Below are 22,248 nucleotides of genomic sequence, written 5' to 3' on the forward strand. Positions count from 1 at the left end.
GCTTTGAAAAGCTCTCATGTAAACCAGAGAATCTAGAAGGCCACAGGTGTGCCCAAGGCTAGAATCATGATGAGGAAAGACCTGACAAGACCCTCAACTTTCACCTCTGGCTCATCTTTTGGCTCCATATCACCAGAAAGGGAAGGCTAAGGTAGAGTTGCAGAAGGTCTGGCTAAGCATTGAAGAAGTGCCCCAACACAGCCAATCTGCAAGGACTGGGGGGATTTTCTTTTCTTTTTATCTTTTTGGCTTTATATGTTTAATATCTATCAAATCATCAGTTGACCACTAAAGCTAAAAGAACAGAGACCAATGACCACACTCAATAAAACAGTCTTTAAAAACTAGTTTAGAAAAGTCACTAAACAACCAAGTACAACCCACAACAAGTAGGGGCAGCAGAAGAATCTGATTTCCTGAGTTACTGTATTATAATAGTCAAAATGTCCAGTTTTCAGCAAAAAATGACAAGGCATGCAAAGAAACAAGAGAATATGGCTCATTCACAGGAAAAAAAAAAAAAGGAAATTAATAGCAACTGTCCCTGAGGATGCCCAGACATTGAACTCACTAGACAAAACTTTAAATCAACTGTGTTAAATATGCTCAGAATTATAGTAAAGATGGGTGCAGTGGATCATGCCTGTAATTGTAGCATTTTTGGAGGCAGAAGTGGGAGAGTGCTTGAGGCCAGGAGTTTGAGCAAGAGTGAGACCCCATCTCAAAGAAAGAAAAGAAAAGAAAAGAAAAGAAAAGAAAAGAAAAGAAAAGAAAAGAAAAGAAAAGAAAAGAAAAGAAAAGAAAAGAAAGGAAAAGAAAAGAAAAGAAAAGTTAGCCAGGCATGGTAGCCCCACCAGCTACTCAGGAGGCTGAGGCAGGAGGATCACTTGAGCCCAGGAGTTTGAGGTTGCAGTGAGCTATGATGATACCACTGCACTCTAGCCTGGTTTGAGACCCTGTCTCAAACAAACAAACAAAAAATCCTCAACAATATAAAGGAAACCATGGACAAAGAACTGACAAAAACCAGGAGAATGATTTCTTACCAAGTAGAGAATACCAATAAAAAGGTAGAAATTATAAAAAGGAACCAAATGGATATTCTGGACTTGAACCAAACTGAAATGAAAAACTCAATAAAGGGTATGAACACCCTATTTGTGCAGGCAGAAGAAAGAATCCATGAACTTATCGAAAGATCAATTGAGATTATCCAGTCTGAGAACAAAACCAAAAAAAAGTGTTGAAAATGAACAGAGCCTCAAAGACCAGTGGCACACCATTAAGCATATCAACATGTACATAGTGGGAGTCCCACAAAGAGAGAAGAGAGAGATAAAAAGGCAGAAAGAACATTTGAAGAAATAGTGGCTGAAACCTTCCTATATTTGACAAAAACATGAATTTACAATTTCAAGAAGCTCACTGACCTACATGTAGGTCAAACTTAAAGAAATACACAACTAAATATATCATAATCATATTGTCAAAAGCCAAAGACAGAGAGAATCTTAACAGCAGGAAGAGGAAAGTGACTTATCAGATATAAAGAATTTTCAACAAGATTAACAGCCAGTTTCTCATCAGAAACCATGGAGGGCAGATAGTAGTGGGATGAAATATTCAAAGTACTGGGGAAAAAAAAACAAAACTTCTAACCAAGAATACTATATCCAACACAGAAGAAATTAAGACAATCTTGATAAATAAAAGCTGAGAAAATGTATTGATATTAAACCTGTCTTACTAGAAATACCCGTCAGGATGAAATCAAAGGATATTAGAGAGTAACTTGAATCCACATAAAAATATAAAGGATACCAATAAAGATATTATAATTATACAGATAAACATAGTACAGTATAAATGCATTTTTCTTTGTAACTCTTTATTCTCCTATCTGATTTAAAGCAATAACTAAAAATCTGTTTTGATGGATACAAAACCATATAAAGCCATATAAAGGTATAATTTATATGAGAATAACAGCACAGAAGTGGGGGGGAGAGAACAGAGCTAGGTGTGAAAGTTCCACATACTACTGAAATTAAGTTGGTATTAATCCAAACTAGATTGTGAACAACTATTTATAGGAAAATAAGAAGTATAATTGTATTTTGGTTTGTAACTCTTCTTTTTTTCCCCTACATGATTTAAAAGACAAATACATAAAACAATAGCTATACATCTATGTTAATACACATGTAATGCATGAAGATGCAATTTGTGATAATAAAAACATAAAGAGGTGGGAATTGTAAAAAAGCTGGGGTTTTGTATGCCTTGAAGCTAAACTGGTATGAATTCAAACAGTTTGTTTTAAATTTAAGATATGAAATATAATCTGCAAGGTAACCACTAAGAAAATGACTTAAAAATATACAGAAAAAGAAATGAAGAGGCATTCAAAACAGTTCACTACAAGAAAATCAATTAAACACAAAAGAAGGCAATAATGGAGGAACAAAAAAGGTATAAGACATACAGAAAACAAAGAGCAAAATGGCAGAAGTCTTTTCTTATAAGCAATTAGTTTAAATGTAAAGAGATTAAATTCTTTAATCAAAAGGCAGAGATTGGCAAAATGAATTTAAGAAAACATGATCTAATTACATGGTGTCTATAAAAGACTCAGTTTGGATCCAAAGACACAAACAGGTTGAAAATGCAAGGATGGAAAAGCAAAATTGGACAAATGGGATCACACCAATCTAAAAAGTTTCTGTACAACAAAGGAAACAACCAGGTGAAGAGACAATCCACAGAATGGGAAAAAATATTTTCAAACTACCAATCTGACAAGGGATTAATAATCAGAATATATAAGGAGCTGCAATATCTCAATAGGAAAAAAATCAAATAATCTGATTTTAAAATGGGCAAAGGATCTGAATAGACATTTCTCAAAATAAGACATATAGATGGCCAATAGGTATATGAAAAAATGTTCAGTATCATTAGTCATTAGAGAAATGCAAATCAAAACTACAATGAGATGTCACCTCACCCCAGTTAAAATGGCTTTTATCAAAAAGACAGGCAATAACGAATGAGGATGTAGACAAAGGGGAATCCTCATATGCTGTTGGTGGGAATATAAATTAGCACAACCACTATGGAGAACAGTATGGAAGTTCCTCAAAAAACTAAAAATAGATTTATTCATTTTCAAATTCAGAAAAAAAGATAAAAAGGCCTGTAATAGAATTACCATATAATCCAGCAATCTCACTACTGAGTATATATTCAAAGGAGGGGAATTCATTATATCAAAAACGTATTTGGGCCGGGCGCGGTGGCTCACGCCTGTAATCCTAGCACTCTGAGAGGCCGAGGTGGGTGGATTGCTCAAGGTCAGGAGTTCGAAACCAGCCTGAGCAAGAGCGAGACTCCGTCTCTACTATAAATAGAAAGAAATTAATTGGCCAACTAATACATATAGAAAAAATTAGCCGGGCATGGTGGTGCATGCCTGTAGTCCCAGCTACTCAGGATGCTGAGGCAGCAGGATCGCTTGAGCCCAGGAGTTTGAGGTTGCTGTGAGCTAGGCTGACGCCACGGCACTCACTCTAGCACTCACAAAGCGAGACTCTGTCTCAAAAACAAAACAAAACAAAACAAACAAAAAAACAAACAAAAACGTATCTGCACACCCATGTTTATTGCAGTGCTATTCACGATAGCCAAGATTTGGAATCAACCTAAGTGTCCATCAACAGATGAATGGACAAAGAAACTGTGGTACATATACATCATGGAATATTATATATCCACAAAAAGAATGAAATCCTGCCACTTGCAACAACATGGCTAGAGCTGGAAAACATTATGTTAAGTGAAATAAGCCAAGCAGAGAAAGATAAATCTCACATGTTCTCATTCATACGTAGGAGCTAAATATGAAAAACAATTGATCTCATGGAGACAGAGATGGTTAGAATGATGGTTACCAGAGTCTGAGAAGTGTAGTGGGGGTGGGGACAGATAAAATGGGGATGGTTAATGGGTGCAAAAATATAGTTAGACAGAATGAACAATATTTGGTAGCACAACAAAGTGACTATAATCAACCAGGTGCACTGTAGAATAACTAAAAGAGTGGAATAGGAATGTTCCTAACACAAAGAAATGATAAATGCCTGAAGTGATGGATGCCCCGATAACCCTGATTTGATTAATTCACATAGTATGTCTGTATCAAAACATCACATATACCCTATAAACATATACAAATATTATGTACCATAATAATTAAAAGTAAAAAAAATATTAAATACTAGGATGCAAATAGTAACCATTCCATGCAAAGAGTAACCAAAGAGAGCTGTGGTAGTTACTAGAATCAGATAAAATAGACTTTAAGTCAAAAATTACAAAAGACAAAAAAAGACATTATATGTTGATATAAGGATCAATCATCAAGAAGCTATAACAGAGATGTTGGTCAAAGGACACAAATTTCAGTTAGATAGGAGGAATGAGTTCAAGAGCTCTATTGTACAACATGGTACAATTAAAGACAATGTATAGTATTCTTGAAAGTTACTAAGAGAGTAGATTTTAAGTGTTCTCCCCAGGAAAAAAAGGTATGTGAAGTAATACATATGTTAATTAGCTTAATATAGCCATTTCACAATGTATACATACTTATTTTTATTAAAAATTGTAAACTGATACATAATAGATGTATATATTTTTGGGAGTACGTGTGATAATTTATTACATTCATGTAATTTGTAAAGATCAAATTAGTGTAATTGAGATATCTACCACCTTAAATATTTGTCTTTTCTTTATGCTAGAAACAAATTATTTTCTTCTAGTTATTTGGAAATATACAATAGATTACTGTAAACTATAGTTACCCTACTGAGCTATCAAATACTAGGTCTTATTTCATCTATCAAACTGTATATTTGCATCCATTAATCAACCTCTCTTCATTCCCTCTCCTCCTGCCCCCATATACTTATTTCAAAACAACAGGTTGTCATGATAGACAGTAATCCATCCTTGGTTTTGCTGTCTGCAATTTCAGTTACCTGCAGTCAGTCATGGTCCAAAAATACTAAATGGAAAATTCCAGAAATAAACAATTTGTAAGTTTTAAATTGTACGCTATTCTGAGTAGCATGATGAAATCTCATGCCATCCTGCTCCATCCTGCCCAGGACATGAATCATCCCTTTGTCCAGCATATCCCCACTCTATATGCTATCCACCCATTAGTCACTTATTAGCTGCCTAATTTATCAGATTGTCATCGTATAAGAGTACTTGTGTTCAAGTAATGCTTATTTTACTTACTAATGGCCCCAAAGTGCAATAGTAGTAATGATGGCAAATTGGATATGTCAAAGAGAAACCACAGAGTGCTTCCTTTAAATAAGAAGATGAAAGTTTCCAACTTACTAAGGAACAAAATTGTATGCTGAAGTTACTAAAATGTATAGTGAGGAATCTTCTGTTAAATTGTAAATAAGGAAAAATAAATTCATGGTAGTTTTGCTGTTGCACCTCAAATTGCACCAGTTATAGCCACAGTGTGTAGTAACTTTATGACAGTATACTGTTATAAATCTTCTATTTTATTATTAGTGTTAACCCCTTACTGTTCCTAATTTATAGATTAAACTTTATCATAGGTATGTAGGTATAGGAAAAATCATAGTATATATAGGGTTCGGTACTATCAGAGGTTTGGGGCATCTATTGGGAATCTTAGAATGTATCCCTCACAGATAAGGAGGGGCTATTACATACAATTTATATTTGTCAATAAAATAATTAATTTTAAAAGAAGTTATAACAATTATAATTATATATGTCCCTAAAAACAGAGTCCCAAAACATATGAAGCAAACTGAGAGATCTGAAGGGAGAAACAGAGTTATAAAATAATAGTTGAGGCTTTAATACCCTACTTCAATAATGCAACAACTAGACAGAATGACAAAAGAAAATAGAGGACAGCACTATAAACCACTGGACCTGACGGACATATATAGAACACTTCATGCTATGGCAGTAGAATACACATTCTTCTTAAGTACACATAGAACATTCTTCAGGATAGATCAGCTGTTAGGCCACCAAACAAGTCTTAAAAAACTTAAAAAGATTAAAATCATAGAAAGTATCTTCTGATCACAATGAAAAATCCAAGAGAGTTGAAAACAAATGCTCACACAAAATCTTGTATGCAAATATCTACAGCAGCATTATTAACAAAAGTCAAAAAGTAGAAACAGCCCAGATGCCCATCAACTGCAGAGTATATAAACAAAATGTGGTATATCTATACAATGGAATATTATTCAGCCATAAAAAGGAATGAAATGCTGATATATGCCACATGGGTGAACCTTAAAAACATTATGCTAAGTGAAAGAAACCAGTCACAAAAGACCATATATTGAATGGATCTATTTACATAAAATGTCTAGAATATGCAAATCCATAGAGATAGAAAACAGATTATTAGTTGCCTAGATCTGGGAGAGAGGAGAGAAATTGGGAAGTGACAGCTAAGAGATGTGAGTATCCCTTTTTGAGGGTGATGAAAATGTTCTAAAATTATAGTAAAGGTAGAACAACTCTATGAACTGTATATTTTAAATGGGTAAATTGTATGGTATATGAATTATATCTCAATAAAACTGTTTTTGGTTTTTTAAAAAGTAAGTATAGGGCCAGGTGCGGTGGCTCACACCTGTAATCCTAGCACTCTGGGAGGCTGAGGCATCAAGATGGCATGAGCTCAGGAGTTTGAGACCAGCCTGAGCAACAGCAAGAGCAAGACCTCATCTCTACCAAAAACAGAAAAAATTAGCTGGGTGTGGTAGCTCACACCTATAGTTCCAGCTACTCTGAGGCTGAGGCAGGAAGATTGCTTGAGCCCAGGAGTTTGGGGCTGCAGTGAACTATAATGACACCACTGCACTCTACCCAGGGAAAGAGTGAGAACCTGTGTTGAAAAAACAAACAAAGTAAGTATAAGGAAAATAAAATTAAAGATCACTGCTGACGATGCAGTTGGACCTTCCAAAAGGATGAAGGAAACAGCAACAAAACACTGGAAAACATGCTAAAAATGGCTCACACTGAGCTGCTGATCAACAAGCAACAAGGAAACGAAAAGCAAAGAATAAAAAGTAAAGCCAAAACCTAGAAAAACTTGATATGAATAATTATGCTTTTTGAGAATTTATGGTGAGGGTGGGAATTAAAACTGCTCTTTAAAAAATTTTTATTTGGGGATCTTAATGAATTTGGAACATTTGCCAAAAATAAGAAAAACTTTACCAACTACACCAAGCAAACATTTTAGTGTTCAGAATCCATAGAGATGATAAGATAAAATATAAAAAGAAGCAGAAACTGCTGATGCACCCATGAGGCCAATGCCATGCAGCAAAAATGGCATGCAATGGGGATGGGGGGTGGGGGGACTGGGAGGAAAGGATATTTTCTCCTTTTTAGATCAGTTTCTTTTCTGAGCACAAGTGCTTTCTGTGTCATCCTAACAACGTAGAGCCAACTAAGTTTAGGAAACATAATACCAGTCTTTGTTCCGCTCCAGAGTTGACGGTTTTTGCTGTTCCAGTTTTGGCTGCTGCTCAAGATCATGAAGCCTAGTGTGTTCTGCTTTCTGTAAGTTCAGCAGTTTATGCTCCAGGGGGAGCACAGAGGGAGGGGGCACTTTAAAGTCCACCATAGGAGAAAATGTGTCATTGCTGACTGAAAAAAATGATGTAATTTCTCAGCACCCCCACCTTTTCATCTTCCCATGAATCTTTACCACACTGATAAGCGAGTTCTCTTCTTGTATCACGAGAGTGCACAGAAGTCTTGTCTCTGTGCCCCAGAGCCCAGCCTGGGGGCTGGCTCAGAATGGATTCTCAGAAAATCAGGTAGTTGGTGCTACCATTCATTAGTTAACATGCACTATACCAAACATTTACACTAGGTGCAAATCAAGTTAATCAACTTGAAATTAAAGTACAATACACGTACACAAATGTGTACCAGATAAGAATATAGCTCAATGAATTTTCACAACGTCAATGCACCTAGGTAACCATTGCCCAAAATAGCACATGATCAGTCCTCAGTGTGCTCCCTTCCAATTGGTACTCCCACCTGCTGCCCCAAAGGTAGGACCTTAACTCCATAGATTCATTTTGCCGGTTTTTAAAATATTGTGTAAATGGAATCATGCAGTAGGATTCTTTTGTCTGGTTTCTTTTGTTCAGTGTTACTTTTGTGAGTGTTCGTTTTCATTGCTGTATAGTATTCCACTGTACAAATATCAACTTAGTTGTTCTACTAATGATGGATATCTCTATTTCTAGTTTTTTACTGCTAAGAATAATGTTTCTATGAACATTGTTTTCCTTGTCTTTTACATACACACACACATACACACAATCACATGCATTTCTGTTGGGAATATAACTAGGTGTCAAACTGAAGGGCCACAGGGACTAGGTATGTTCATTTATGGTAGATAAGGCCAAACAGTTGCAAAGTGATAGAATGAATTTGTCCTCCTACCAGCCATATACCAGAGTTCTCGCTGTTCTGTCCTTTTCAACACTTGAGCTTGTCAGTCTTAAATGTTTACCATTCTAGTAGGTGTGTAGTGGTTTCTCCTTATGATTTTTAATTTGCATTTCCCAGATTCTATTATAATGAGGCTTAGCACTTTTTCATATGGTATCTCCACCTAGATACCTTCTTTTATAGAGTGCCTGTTCAGGTCTATTGCACCCATTATTCTATTGAGTTGCCCTTTTTAAAATTTTGATCTGTGGGTTTTCTTTACATAGTCTCAAAATGAGCCCTCTGTCAGGTATGTGTTGCAAATAATGTATCCCATTGAATGGCTTGTCTTTCCCTCTCTTAATGGTATGATTTGATAAACAGTTCTTAACTTTAATGTAATCCAATTTATCAACTTTTCCCCCCTACAGTTAGAGCTTTCTGTATCCTATGTAAGAAGTCTTCCCTTATTCCCAAACCATAAACATATTCTCATGTCATCTTTGAGAATTTTATTATTTTGTATGTCACATTTGGATCTATAATCCATCCAACATACATTTTTACTTTATTTTTTATTGATATATAACTTAAATAAGCTACACAAATCTTAAATGTTCAGCTTGATGAATTTTTACATACATGTGTATATTTAGTATAAAATGTGTGTGTGTATATATATATATACACACACACACATATACATACATACTTATAGTAGCCATTACCCAGATCAAGATATTGAACATTTCTTATACCCTAGAAAGATCTCTTCCAGTCAAAAACCCCCAAAGGGAACACTACTCTGCCCCATTACCATCAATTATTTTGTCTGTTCTTGAACTTCATACACATACAATCATGCATTTTATATTCTTTTTGTGTCTGATTATATTCTGCTCAACATTATGCATGTGAGACTCATCCATGTTGTTGCATGTAGCAGTAGTTCAATAATTTTCATTACTATATGGTATTTTCTCATATGAATATACCACAACTTATCCATTCTCCTGTTGGACATTTGGGTTGTTTCTTGTTTCAGGGTATTATGAATAAATCTGCTATGAATAATCCTACACTGTCTTTAGGAGAACATAAGCACTAGTTTCTGTTGGGTATCTATCAGGATACACAAGGTTTTGGTGTTACCATACCATAAAAATAATATAGATTTGTCAAGCTATCTTTGCCAAATACATGTAACTTATTGTATCCATTCTCACATTTATAATTTTCATAGTGAAAACCATTTTTTCTATTGTGAAATTTTCATTGTGAAAACCATTTTTTTCTATTTTGTTATTTTGAAGTAATTTTAGACTCACTAAAACTTGCAAAAGTAATATGAAGAATTTCTATATGTCCTTCATCCAAATTCCTCAAATGTTAACATTTTACTATACTTACTTTATCATTAATTCTCTTTAGAGTGAGTGTGTGTGTGTGTGTGTGTAAATATATGAGATTGATGCTGTTGAGATCATATATTGTGTAGATTCTATTATTAGGTCTGATGCAGGGTAAACAGGTGGCAAGGGGCAGAGAGTAGGAAACAAACTGTAGTTAGGAACCAAATTGAGGCTAGGAGCTGTTCCCTGCTGGGAACATATATGGTAGAAAAAGTTCCTAGTAACTGTTAACTGACTTAGAGCTCATTACCATCTAATTAGCATAACATGGGTGAGCTTGTGGAAAATTCTAGAAAAGACCCATGTGCAGGAAGGGAAACCCTTATATAACCTACCCCATTATATAACCTGTCATGTGATCTGTTATATAACACCAACCTGTCAATCAACCCAAATGGCAACCAATCCTGCAAGTGAAAGGCGGGACAAACTAGTGGGCTTATTATAGAAGGCAGCATGTGCTCAGCCTCTAGTGTCTTTCTCCACTGGTGGGGACTGACTCACTCCACTCTCTCTGGAATGTATTTTCCTTTTGTGTAGCTTCCTTTACTTTCATTCTTTCTATTATGTGATAAATTGTTTGTATTAAGTTGTTCTGTGTTTGTGATTACTGTCATCAGGTTGACTCAGTACCAGTACTCATTCTTGACACTGGGAACCAGGGGACCAGGGAACATCCACACAGATGAACCTAACACTATCAATTTGGGTTTGTGTGTTGTTTACTCATGATTAGATCAGGTCTCCAATTCTGAAACCTGCAGTTACTGGACCAAGTCCAGTAACTTCATCTGCCCTACTTCATCAGAGCTGAGATGCTGCTGATCTTAAAGGCACTGTGACTCTCTGTGCCACTAAGACAGACAAAAAGCTGTCAAGTGAATGATGACACAAAGAAAGACACTATCAGTTGTGGGACTTACCCCAACTTCAGAGCTGTAAAAATGTGAACAAAAATGCATCCTAGAATCAATGAAAAATGATCATTTGGGTTAGTCTGACATGCTCCAAATGCTGTACACTAGGTGTCCTGGAAGAAATATGGGAGGAGACAAAAGTGACAATGTCAAGGCCCCCTTACAGTCAATGGGAGACAGACTTAACATCTAAATTTTACTCCTTCTTTTCCCCTCTCCTTTCTGAGCCCCCAGTGCCCACTCAGCCAGGACCTGTTCCTCCTCCATTTCATTCATATTCTTTCCAGGTTAAGGACTGAAACCGTCTTGGAGCTTGGTTCTTTAGCTTAGCCAGACTCACTCTACAATCCAGCCCAAGGACTGTGGCTCCATCTGCCTACCACATCCCTCTGCCTGGGTTAGTGCCTCTCCAAATCCTGCAAACCCAGGCCCACAGCCTTTAGCATTCAGCCTCCCTCCCCATCCTCCCCTAATCTCCATCACATGATTTCAACATACGTCATTTTACTTTTTTGTTCTTTTACTTTCCTGATTACAAGAAAAAAAAAATTTGTTTTAAAATGTAGCTAGGAGGCCAGATAATTATGGACTCAAAAATGCTTTGAGTCTTGATTTCAGAAGAGTCAAGATTAATTCAGAATATTACAACAGTCTCGTTTTTGTGAGATGGCTTACTCCTAACACCATGTTTCATATCTGTCCATTAAACTAGTATTTAATAGCCTAGGAATGCTAGCGAGAGCAGGCTCCAGTCAGCAAGGCCTGAGCTCACAATTTGAAACATGAAAGAAGATGAATTTTATCCACAAAGAAAAGTAAAACGGTCTCCACTATCATAAACTCTACATTCATCAAACTGGGCAGGGACTAAGAACAGAAAGCCTTTCTGGAAAGAAAAACACAAGCTACCCTTTGTGCCCTGGGGAACGTTGAAAACAAAACAAAACAAAACACTCCAAATCAACCAAAATATAAACCAGTTCCCAAATTAGTTTGAGGAAAGTACCACCCCAGCAAAGCCAGCCACGCCTTAGTAGCTGGAGAGGAGGGCCCGTCTTTCCCCGCGCCCACATAGTGCCTGGCTGGGGAGAACCACAAACACAAGGGTCAGCCAAGGATCCACGAAAGGTGAAAGAGGAGCCTGGCAGCTGCGCTGGCGAGGCCGGGCTCGGACAGACAGGAGTCCACTTTGGGCCGTTTACTATCTGTGTGCCCCCCACAGTCCCTCCAAGGTCCTCAGCCTCGGTTTCCTCACCTGTGGAATGGAGCTGGTGATCCTACCACCTGAGCTGCGGGTCGAGGCCCAAATCTGGTACCTTCCACACGGAGGGCAGAAGGTGGCAGGGGTCAGAAGGTCAGGAGGTCAGGAGCCAGGGAGGCGGCCGGCAGCATGGGCGCAGGCCTCGGAGGAGGAGGAGGCCAGCTAGCTGGGACAGGAAGCGGGAGCAGGCTCCCACCGCCGTGGAGCGGAAGGCCTGGGGAGAGCCGCCGGGCCTCCCTGAGCCGCCGACGTGGCACCTGCGCGGCCAACAGACGTCCAGGCCGGGGCTGGGGGCGGGGGGAGGGGCGCCTGCGCACCGCAGCGCCGAGCCACGTTCCACGCGCGCAGGCCGCTCCTGGCCATCGCTGGCGTTTACTGAGCCTGCGCCCTGTCCGACCTTTTTGTGTATTAAGTCACTAAACCCTCACCTGCGGACGAGGACTTTTTAATGAGGAGGACGCTGAGGCACAGAGGGAAAGGGCCACTTGTCAAGGGTACACGGACAGAAGGGGGTGGCGTCAAGATTTGAACTCAGAACAGACTGCGGCCGCTCCACGGTCAGACCATTCGGATCTTTACAAAGATGAAACGGTAACAGGCGTGTGTGTTGAGAGTACTATGCTCACGACCACCATCCACGATGATTATTCACCACGTTTTGTTCTGAAGAGAGATCTGTCCTGGGTGTGTATCTGTGTGTGTGTGTGTGTGTGTGTGTGTGTCTGTCTGTCTGTCTGTGCGCTTTAGGGTATTTCAGCCCTCAGATTCATGCTCAACAAGTACTGGTTGAGCCCGGGCCCTGAGCCTGGCATTGAGCTGGACCGTTTTCACACATTGTTTTGCCTTACCCTAGCAGCCCTGTAATCAATGCAAACCCGTGCCCTATACTTCTGGGTGGGGAAGTGATTTTTAATTAGGCATCATGAATAACTAATGATTCTCCTGTGTGGTTCCCCAGGCAAGAGGGCAGTAGAGCTGAGCTGAGCTTTGCCAGGGAGCAGCTGGGACTCTGGCCAAGTCGGTCCTCTGAGCAAGCCCCTTCTTTGGGGGCCAGTATGATGGGTGGGAAGGCAGCTGCCCTGGTGTATTGGCAGCATCTTCCCAGCAACAATTAGTACTTGACCTTTACTTTTTTTGATTAATTCCTCTAGGAGTTTGGGCCCATTCATTCATCTAATTTCCAGTTGTCAAAAAGAATATTGAAGAGGTTGAAAGGATCCCCTCCAAACTCCTTCCTGGTCTTTGGAGAACTACTGCCATTTAAAATGTTTTAAACATATATAGGTAGGTCCATTTTAATGAGCACCATTTGAAAGTTTAATATAAAGAGACAGAGCCAGCTCCAGGCAAAATTGAGCATAATAACCTACACAATAATAACCCTCTTTTGGTGTACAAATTGCTTCCAGAAACATTACCTCATTTGATCTTCACAGCAGGCTGGAGGAAGCTATTACTAGTCTCATTTTTCAGATGAAGAAACTGAGGCTTGGAGGCCACCTGCTGGGCTCAGGGCCATACACCGGGTTATGAGAGCTGGGATTCAAGCCCAGGGCTCTTGTTGCTGCAGGCCAATCTTTCCTCACATCTCCCAGCGTTTTGCCCTCACTTTAGGGACCCACTGCCCTAGCTTCTTCGTCTGTGTTCAGGCTCTGTATCCTTGAGGCTCTCTACATTCCTCCCAGAGGACTCTGGAAGGAGCAGAAAAGGAAATTTTTGGCAAATAGGGGTGCTTCAGGCAGCTCAGCCACCCCAGTATAGAGGACCCTTGCAGGGCCTGGCCATGCCCAGCTGAGAATCTACCCTATCTCTTCCTCTTCCTCCTCCTCCTCCTCCTTCTCTTCCTTCTTCCTTCTGTTAGGATCTCTGTTTCCTCACTCCTAGTAGGTTGATCTCTTAACCCAGTTAAAAAGGTATCTTTTCAAGAGTCCTTTGAATAGTGATCCCAGTAATGGGACTGACTCAGGGGAGATGGGTTTTAGGCAAGTTAGCCTTGCTCCTTCCCAAGTCATCTCATATGACTGGCTGCTTATTCTTCCAAAGGCCAGCCTAGAGTGATACTTCCAATTGTTTTATTCATTTATAGCCTTCACTTCATATAATTATCATTTATTGATCCTCTAGTGTGTGTATATACACTATGTGCATTGTAACTTAATCCTTACAATAACCCTATAAAAGGGAAATTGGAGGTTCAGAGAGGTTAAATTGCCCAAACTACATAGCCACAAGGTTCAGAGCTATTAGAACTCATGTTTCTCCAGAGCCTATACCTTTTTTTTTTTTTTTTTTTTTTTTGAGACAGAGTCTCACTTTGTTGCCCAGGCTAGAGTGAGTGCCGTGGCGTCAGCCTGGCTCACAGCAACCTCAATCTCCTGGGATCAGTGATCCTACTGCCTCAGCCTCCCGAGTAGCTGGGACTACAGGCATGCGCCACCATGCCTGGCTAATTTTTTGTATATATATTTTTAGTTGGTCAATTAATTTCTTTCTATTTTTGGTAGAGATGGGGTCTCGCTCAGGCTGGTTTCGAACTCCTGACCTTGAGTAATCCGCCCGCCTTGGCCTCCCAAAGTGCTAGGATTTCAGGTGTGAGCCACCGCTCCCGGCTCCAGAGCCTATACCTTTTCCTCCATATTCCACTGCCTGAGAAAAGATAGAAAATCAAAACCACAAAGAAGAGGAAGAGCCAAATTTTGTTCAGAAAGGCTAATGTTATTATTCCCAGTGGACATTAAATCTGGCTCTGAGCTTCTTGGAAGTAAGAAAAAAAAAGTGGAGAGACACGAAGGGCTCCATGCTTCTCTCTATAATATAGAGTCTCCATGGTAGAAGGAAATAACCCTTTTTTCCTTATTTTCAATTTCAAAAGTAATTTCTCATGTATGATCTTATACAAGGATGTTATATAACAAAATAAACAAAGTTTTGAATAACCAAGTATATCAAAAGATGGATAAACAAACAATTATCTTATGTAATACATTCATCCATTCTATAGTCATTCAACAAGTGCTGAGCACCTACTATGTTGCCTAGACTCAAAACATATGCAAAAAGATAATACCCCTGCAATGTAACCAGCCTTATAATGGAGGTGTGCCCAGAGTGTTCCAGAGGCACACAGAAGTGAGATGACAGCTCTGCCTGGGGGAGTCTGTGACCTCAGGCACGGTAACATTTTGCCCAAAGTCTTGAAATTTGAGTTGGAATTTGCAATTTATCTCCAAAAGGAGGAAAAGCATCCAAGAAAAAGGGAACATAATGTGCGAGGGCATGAATGCAAATGGAGTACTTGAGGACTGGGATGTCAGTTATCAATGGGGAATTGCAGGATTCCTAGGTGTCAGCCAGCCTGAGGAAGACCTCACAGAGAGGAGCAGAATCCAGTTCTGTTCAGTACTGAAGGAACAGGGCCCAAACAGAAACAGGACGGTTGGAAACAGGAAGTCCCAAAGGAGGTGGTTTAAGAGTGCTTTTGGGAGTGGATAGCAAGGCCCTTCCTTAATAGGGGCCACTCTCGGGATTATTGCTGAGGAAGAACCAAGAGACTGACACGAGGGAGAGATGGGTGGGGTACTCCACTGTGCCAGCTCAGAGGACAGACGCCATTAACAAGGTCAGTAGACTCCAGGTGAGTTCGTTTGGAAGCCGTGCCAATTTTAAGAGCCCACAGAGGATTCAGGGGCTGAGGTCTAATGAGAAGTTATTCTTATAGATTTGAATATATGATATCAGACAAAAGCCAGTGAAGTTGACACTGTTCAAGACTCCACCAATGGGCCCTGGATTCCTCTGGGGGGTAACATGCCTCCCCTAAGGACAGAACTGAGATTCCAGGATGAGGGATGAATAAAAGGCCCGTATCTTCATTATCTTCCATTAACGTCACTTTTCCTTTTTTTTCTTAAACCATGTAGGTAGAAAATGATTTGAGCTCATGCTCTGTTATGTCATTGTGGAAGAGGAACCTTCTTGAAGCTTCCTGTACTGAATCTTCAGCTCACTCTGATCTGGACTGTTGTTTGAGACAAGAGTCCAGTTCAGATGAATTGTCACAATATCCCTGCAGACTCATTCACTTATTTCTTGAATCTACTACACCCATACATGTGTGCTTACCTATAATGTCTTCTTCTGGCTTACAAAAACCAGCAGAATTCTCTTCCACACATCAGTCAGGATTTATTGAATATTGTGCTGGGCCCTGTGCAAGGCACTTGGATAAGGAGATGGATATGTTCTGGGGAGCTCTTGAGGAGCCCACACTCTAGTAGGAGAGAAAGGTGGATATGCAGACCCCCACCATGAGCACCAGAGCATTTCACATGCTGCTCACTAAAATCCTGTGAGGTGCGCCTTGCTTGCTTTCTTGATGCTTGATTTTTAAAAATTGAGACATAATCCATATGCCATAAAACTCACCCTTTTAAAGTATACAATTCAGTGGTTTTTAGTATATGCACAAGGTTTTGCAATCATTATCACTATCTAATTTTGCAACATTCTCAAAAGAGAAACTCAGGACCCATTAGCAGCCACTCCCCATTCCCCCTTTCCCCCAGGCCCTGGGAACCGCTAATCTACTTTCTGTCTCTATGAATTTGCCTAATCTGAACATTTAATATAAATAGAATAATTCTGTGTCCAGCTTCTATTTAGTATAATGTTTTCAGGGCTCATCCATATCAGAACACATAGTAGCATATATCAGAAGTAGCACATATCAGGTAATATCAATACTTCATTCCTTTTTATGACTGCATAATACTCCATTGCGTGGATGTAGCACATTATGTTTATCCATTCATCCATTGATGGACATTTGGTTGTTTCTACCTTTTGGCTGTTATGAATAAGGCTGCTATAAATGCTTACATACAAGTTTCTCTGCCAACACACGTTTTCAATTCTGTTGGGGATATGCCTCAGAGTGGAATTGCTGGGACAATGGTAACGCTGTGTTGAACTTTTTGGAGAACTGCCAAACTGTTTTTCAAAGCAGCTACACAATTTTATATTTCTGTCTGTAGTGTGTGAGTGTCTGATTTCTCCACATCTTTGCTAACATTTGTTATTATCTGTCATTTTTATTTTTGTCATACTAGTAGTATAAAATGGTATCTCCTTGTGGCTTTGATTTACATTTCTCTGGTAACTAGTGATATTGACCATATTTCCATGTGCTTATGGCCCATTTGTATGTCTTTGGAAAATCATCTATTCAAATTCTTTGCCCACTTTTTAATTGGGGTTTTTAAAATTGAGTTGTAAGAGGTTTTGTCTTTTTAATTAAATATACCATGGATACCAGACCCTTATCAAATATATGATTTACAGATATTTTCTCTTATTCTATGGGTTCTTTTCACATTTTTGATATTGTCCTTTGAAGCACAAAACTTTTAGTTTTGATGAAATCCAGTTTATTTATTTTCTCTTTTGTTGCTTGTTCATTAGATGTCATATTTAAGAAACCATTGCCTAATCCAAAGTCACTAAGATTTATAGCTATGCTTTCTTTTAGCTTCAATTTAGGTCTTTGATTGCTTTTGAATTAACTTTTGTATGTGATGTGGAAAGGTCCACATTCTTTTGCATGTGGATTTGAAGTGGTCCCAACACCATTCGTTGAAAAGACTATTCATTCCCCTATTGAAATGTCTTGGCACCCTTGTTGAAAATCAATTGACCATAAATGTATGGGGTTATTTCTGGACTGATGTGGGCATTTCTGTCACCATTTTATAGAGGTTCAGAGAGGTTAAACTACCTGGCCAAGGTCATAGAGCTAATAAAAAGGGGACACTGGATCCAAACCCAACTCCATAAATCTGTGCAAAGTGCTATGAGAAAACAGATGAGGAATGATTAACTCCCTGTCCCAGGAGGCAGGTGTCAGGACTGGTCTTGAAATCTCCTACAGAAAAAGCATTTGGAAAAACGGCAAAGAATATGTTATGGTTGGAATGCCAAGGACAAGGGCAGCAGGAGGCAGAATTTAGCCTTGCCAGGATATTTGGCTTTGATTCTCTGGAACAGGAGGAGTCACTGAAGGTTTGTAAGCAGGGAAGAGATGGATGGGGGAGGAAGAGGTAGAGGAAGCTCAGAGGGTGAATTCTGGGTAAATTGACTTTTCAGTCTCTTAAGAACCACGAGGTGGAGAAGAGGGTAGGCAGCTTAGCTGGGAGAGTGGGTTGTGAGTGACCACAGGGCTCTGATGGGGCCTGACAGGACAATGACTGCTGGGTACCAACTCCTGACAGAGGAAGAAGAGCCACCAAGAGAGGCTGAAAAGCCATGGGGAAGGAAGCTTAGTTTTGAGAACAGTAAGGAGGAGGTGGTTAAGATGGAAGGTGGCTAAGAGAATGAGGTTGTAAACAGAGCCTGGGGTTTGGCAAATAAGAAGCCAAGGGTGACCTAAGTGATAGAATTTTCAGGGCACAGTGGGGCCAGAAGGCAGGTGGGTGAGACCACCTGTAAGTGGTCACTGAAGGGGTATTGACAGGGAGGGAGCAGCTCTTCCAGGAAGTCTAGCAGTAAATGGAAGGAGAAGACAGGTGAATGATGAAAGAGGCGCTGCACTGCTGACAGGCTCCTGTCTCAGCGTTCTTGACGGCTGAAGGAAGGTGCCCAATGCAGAGAGAGGACTGCGCCAGACTCCTATTGTTTCCTAAAATTAAAAATAATGCTTTAAATAAGGAGCCTCCTCTGACCCCTCTGAGCCAAGCTTCAGCCAGGCCCCATGCTGACAGCTGTCCAGGTGACCCATTTTGGGTTTGTGGCATCTGCATAAAGATGGTTTGTTCTGACCTGGCTTTTGGCTGGAAAAGTCCCAGGTTCCAGCAGCCCACCAGAGGCTCAGCCACTTTGTCTCATCTTCCTCAGGCCTCCAGAAGGGGCCCTGGGTTTGGGCTGTCCCAGGCTGTAGCAGTCTCCTTCGCCCAGTTATAACGAAAAACTGGCTCAACACATGCCTTCTTGAATGCTTGGGGCTTTGTGGTCCAATCACAGCTCAGAGCTGCTCCTCAGGCAATAGAAATGCAGAATAAGTCTTTTTTTTTTTTGACCCCATTACTTCAAGCTTGTGTGGATTCTGCCCAAAGAACAATCCTCATTCTTTTCTCTTTCTTGCAGTAGATATAAGGCAGAAACCACGTTTTACTTACTCTTGAAAAGTGAAAAAGCCTTGGCCCACGGAAAGGACTCAATATAATCTCCCTAATGTTCAGAGTCCCGGCAAATCAATAAGATAAACAACCTTCAAAGTAAGAATATGTTCAGGTGGGGTAGTTCATATCTATAATCCCACTTTGGGAGGCTGAGGTGGGAGGATTGTTGAGTCCAGGAGTTCAAGACCAGCCTGGAAAACAGAGCAAGACCCCATCTCTACAAAAAATAAAAAGATTAGCTGGGTGTGGTGGCGTGCACCTGTAGTCCCAGCTACATAGGAGGCTGAGACAGGAGAATAGTTGAGCCTAGGAGTTCAAGGTTTCATTGAGCTATGATCACACCACTGCACTTCAGCCTGGGTGATGGAATGAGACTATCTAAAAAAAAAAAAGTAAGAATATGAATAGCCACTTCAAGAAATGTTTATTTCTGAATAGTATAGGGGTGGGGGAAATGGCTTCCTTCTACCCATCTAGGTTCTTTGGCTGGGCTAGGAATAGAATTGACATAAGATAGATTAACATAAAGAAAAACCATATTTAATTACATGCATACACAGGGGAGTCCCACAGAACATGCGACTCTAAGAAGGACCAGATGATTGAAGTTTATATAGCATCCTGAGCTACAGAAAGGAATAGGGGCTTGGGCTTTTGTGGGATGGTGGTCACACAAGTTATAAGAGGGTGAAGGGAGTAAGTATATGGTGAATAAAGATGATCTTGTCATGCAGATAAATCTCTCAGGTAATAAAAGTTGTCTGGAGGAGCCCTCTTGCAGATACAGATACTTTTACTGATGTAGACTCCCCTTATAGTTGTAAATTTCTTTTACAGAAGGACAGCTGTTGGGAGCTACTCCTGTGCCTGCAGTTTCTCAGAATAACCAGCTCAAAATATGCCAAAAAAAGTATTATTTGGGGGTGCCATATTCTGATTTCCTACAGTAATACTGTGGGGTGGTAAGTCCTGAACCCCAACAGTAGGTGATACACTCACATAGTTAAAACAAAAAATTCAAAGTAAAGTAAGAGGTTCACAGTGAAAAGTCTCACTCCCACCACTGCCTTTATGGGCCTAGTTCCCTCCACCAATCCCCAGTGTGCCTACACAGGTAATGACTTGCATCAGTATCCTATGCATCCTTCCAGAGTTCCTTTAGGTAAACAGAAGCAACTACAAATATATTGAGTAGACAATTTTAAGCTGACATTTTTCTGAGCACTTACAACATCTTAAGCACTGTTCTGAGCACTTTACAAATGTTAACTCTCTCCCCACCACAGCCTGGAGAGGTAGGTGCTATGCCCATTTTAAAGAAAATGAAACTAAGGCAAAAAGAGGTTAAGTAGTTTGCCTGAGTGGTTGAGTCCAGCAATTCACAGCCCTGAGGAAATGCAGATGATCAGTCAACATCTGAAAAGATGCTCAGCTGCCTTAGAGGTCAGGGAACTGGAAATGTAAACACCAACAGCACTCACAGCATCTCAGTTTTCATTCATCCAGCGAGCACACTTCAAAAAAGGCCTGTAACTCTCAGGCTTGGAGGTGGGGGACTGACTGACACTCACATGTCCTACCAGTGGAGGCATGAATTGCTTCAAATTTGGGGGAAAGCAGTCTGGTAGAATGTATTAAAATGTTTAACACACACAGACCTTTTGACCCCATTCCTCAGAAGCAAACACTCTAGAATATAAGGTTGTATGTACACAGACGTGCACTGCAGCATTGTTTGAGAGGCAAAACACTAGAAGCCATCTGCATACTCATCAAGAGGGAATGGCCGGGTAAATTACAGTACATTCATAGAAGACAATGTTTACAGCAATTATATAAGTTAGATCTCTATATATTGATCTGGAGGGATGTTTGCAAAATATTTTAAGTGAAAAAAGTAATTTAATAATATTTGTATAGTAGTACAAATTAAAAAGTAATTTAATAATATTTGTATAGTAGTTATATGTTTTTATGTTTCACATTCATATTTACAGTATTTTTCAGAAACTTCCTATGTGTGTGTATTTGTTTGAATATGTTCATATAAGCATAGGGCAGTGATGCTCCACTGGGGACAATTTTGTCCCCCCTGGGGACACGTGGCAATGGCTGAAGACATTTTTAGTTGTCATGACTGAATGACATAGACATATAATGAACACAACACAGGCACCCCCACCCCATCCCACAAGTAATTATCAGCCCAAAATGTCAGTTGTGCTGAGGCCGAGAAACCCTGGTGTAGAGAAAAGAAAAAAAGCAAACACCAAACTGTTAACTTTTTACTTACACATCTGTGCTGTTTGACTTATTACAATGTGCATTTATTTTGACAATTAAAAATTATCCTATAAAGTAAAAGATAATATTCAATAAAAGTTTATTGTTCTGGCAAAGACAATGATGGAGCAGGAGTGGCAGTCTGTTCGCCAAGTCAAACTGTGTCCCAAGGAGACCTGAGTGGGCAGGGGCGTGAGAGGAGAGTGGTGGATGCCGGAGGCAGCAGGGGATGGGTGGGGGGCCTGGTCCTGACCTTGGAGCTCACCCACACAATCTGAATAATCCCAGGGTGTGGCTGAGGTTTTCCTGAACTGGACAAGGGCCTGCAAAAATTTCCTATTATGAGGCAAGCCTACCATGAGAGTGAGAAACAAGATGAAACTCAATTTCCTTTTTCTAGCCTGGACTAAACCACCTATGGTCAGGAAGCAGGGAATCATCACACATCAGCTGTTCCTTAGGAAAGGGTTGTGCGGTCAATTAAGGTGGGAAAACTCTGTCTTAAACCACAGGTAGGCTGGGCGTGGTGGCTCACATGTGTAATGCTAGCACTCTGGGAGGCCGAGGTAGGAGGATTACTTGAGCTCAGGAGTTCGAGACCACCCTGAGCAAAAGCAAGACCCCATCTCTACTAAAAATAGAAAAAAATTACCTGGGCA

General features: G+C 40.0%; 1 protein-coding gene and 1 long non-coding RNA gene across 5 annotated transcripts in view; one reads left to right on the forward strand and one right to left on the reverse strand.

Annotated features, from left to right (window-relative positions):
• Nucleotides 1-12,423, reverse strand: part of FAM178B (family with sequence similarity 178 member B) — a 105,695-nt gene extending 93,272 nt beyond the window's left edge. For 2 of the 4 annotated variants that reach the window (XM_076001004.1, XM_076001003.1), the window contains exons 1-2: nt 12,129-12,423; nt 10,880-10,986 (exon numbers count right to left, since the gene is read on the reverse strand). In XM_076001004.1, coding sequence (XP_075857119.1) covers nt 10,880-10,918 — 39 coding nt within the window. In that variant the 5' untranslated portion in view covers nt 10,919-10,986; nt 12,129-12,423. The remainder of the gene's footprint in view (nt 1-10,879; nt 10,987-12,128) is intronic. The other 2 variants (XM_012786954.2, XM_020286263.2) reach the window with 1 other exon arrangement.
• Nucleotides 12,424-12,476: 53 nt separating this feature from the next.
• LOC105883660 (uncharacterized) lies at nt 12,477-21,672 on the forward strand. The gene is made up of 5 exons (XR_012918503.1): nt 12,477-12,818; nt 13,286-13,418; nt 15,646-15,753; nt 19,275-19,402; nt 20,144-21,672. It is a non-coding gene; the product is annotated as an uncharacterized LOC105883660 (long non-coding RNA).
• Nucleotides 21,673-22,248: the final 576 nt, after the last annotated feature.

Source organism: Microcebus murinus, chromosome 3 (genome assembly GCF_040939455.1).
Source record: "Microcebus murinus isolate Inina chromosome 3, M.murinus_Inina_mat1.0, whole genome shotgun sequence".
NCBI classification, from domain to species: Eukaryota; Metazoa; Chordata; class Mammalia; order Primates; family Cheirogaleidae; genus Microcebus; species Microcebus murinus.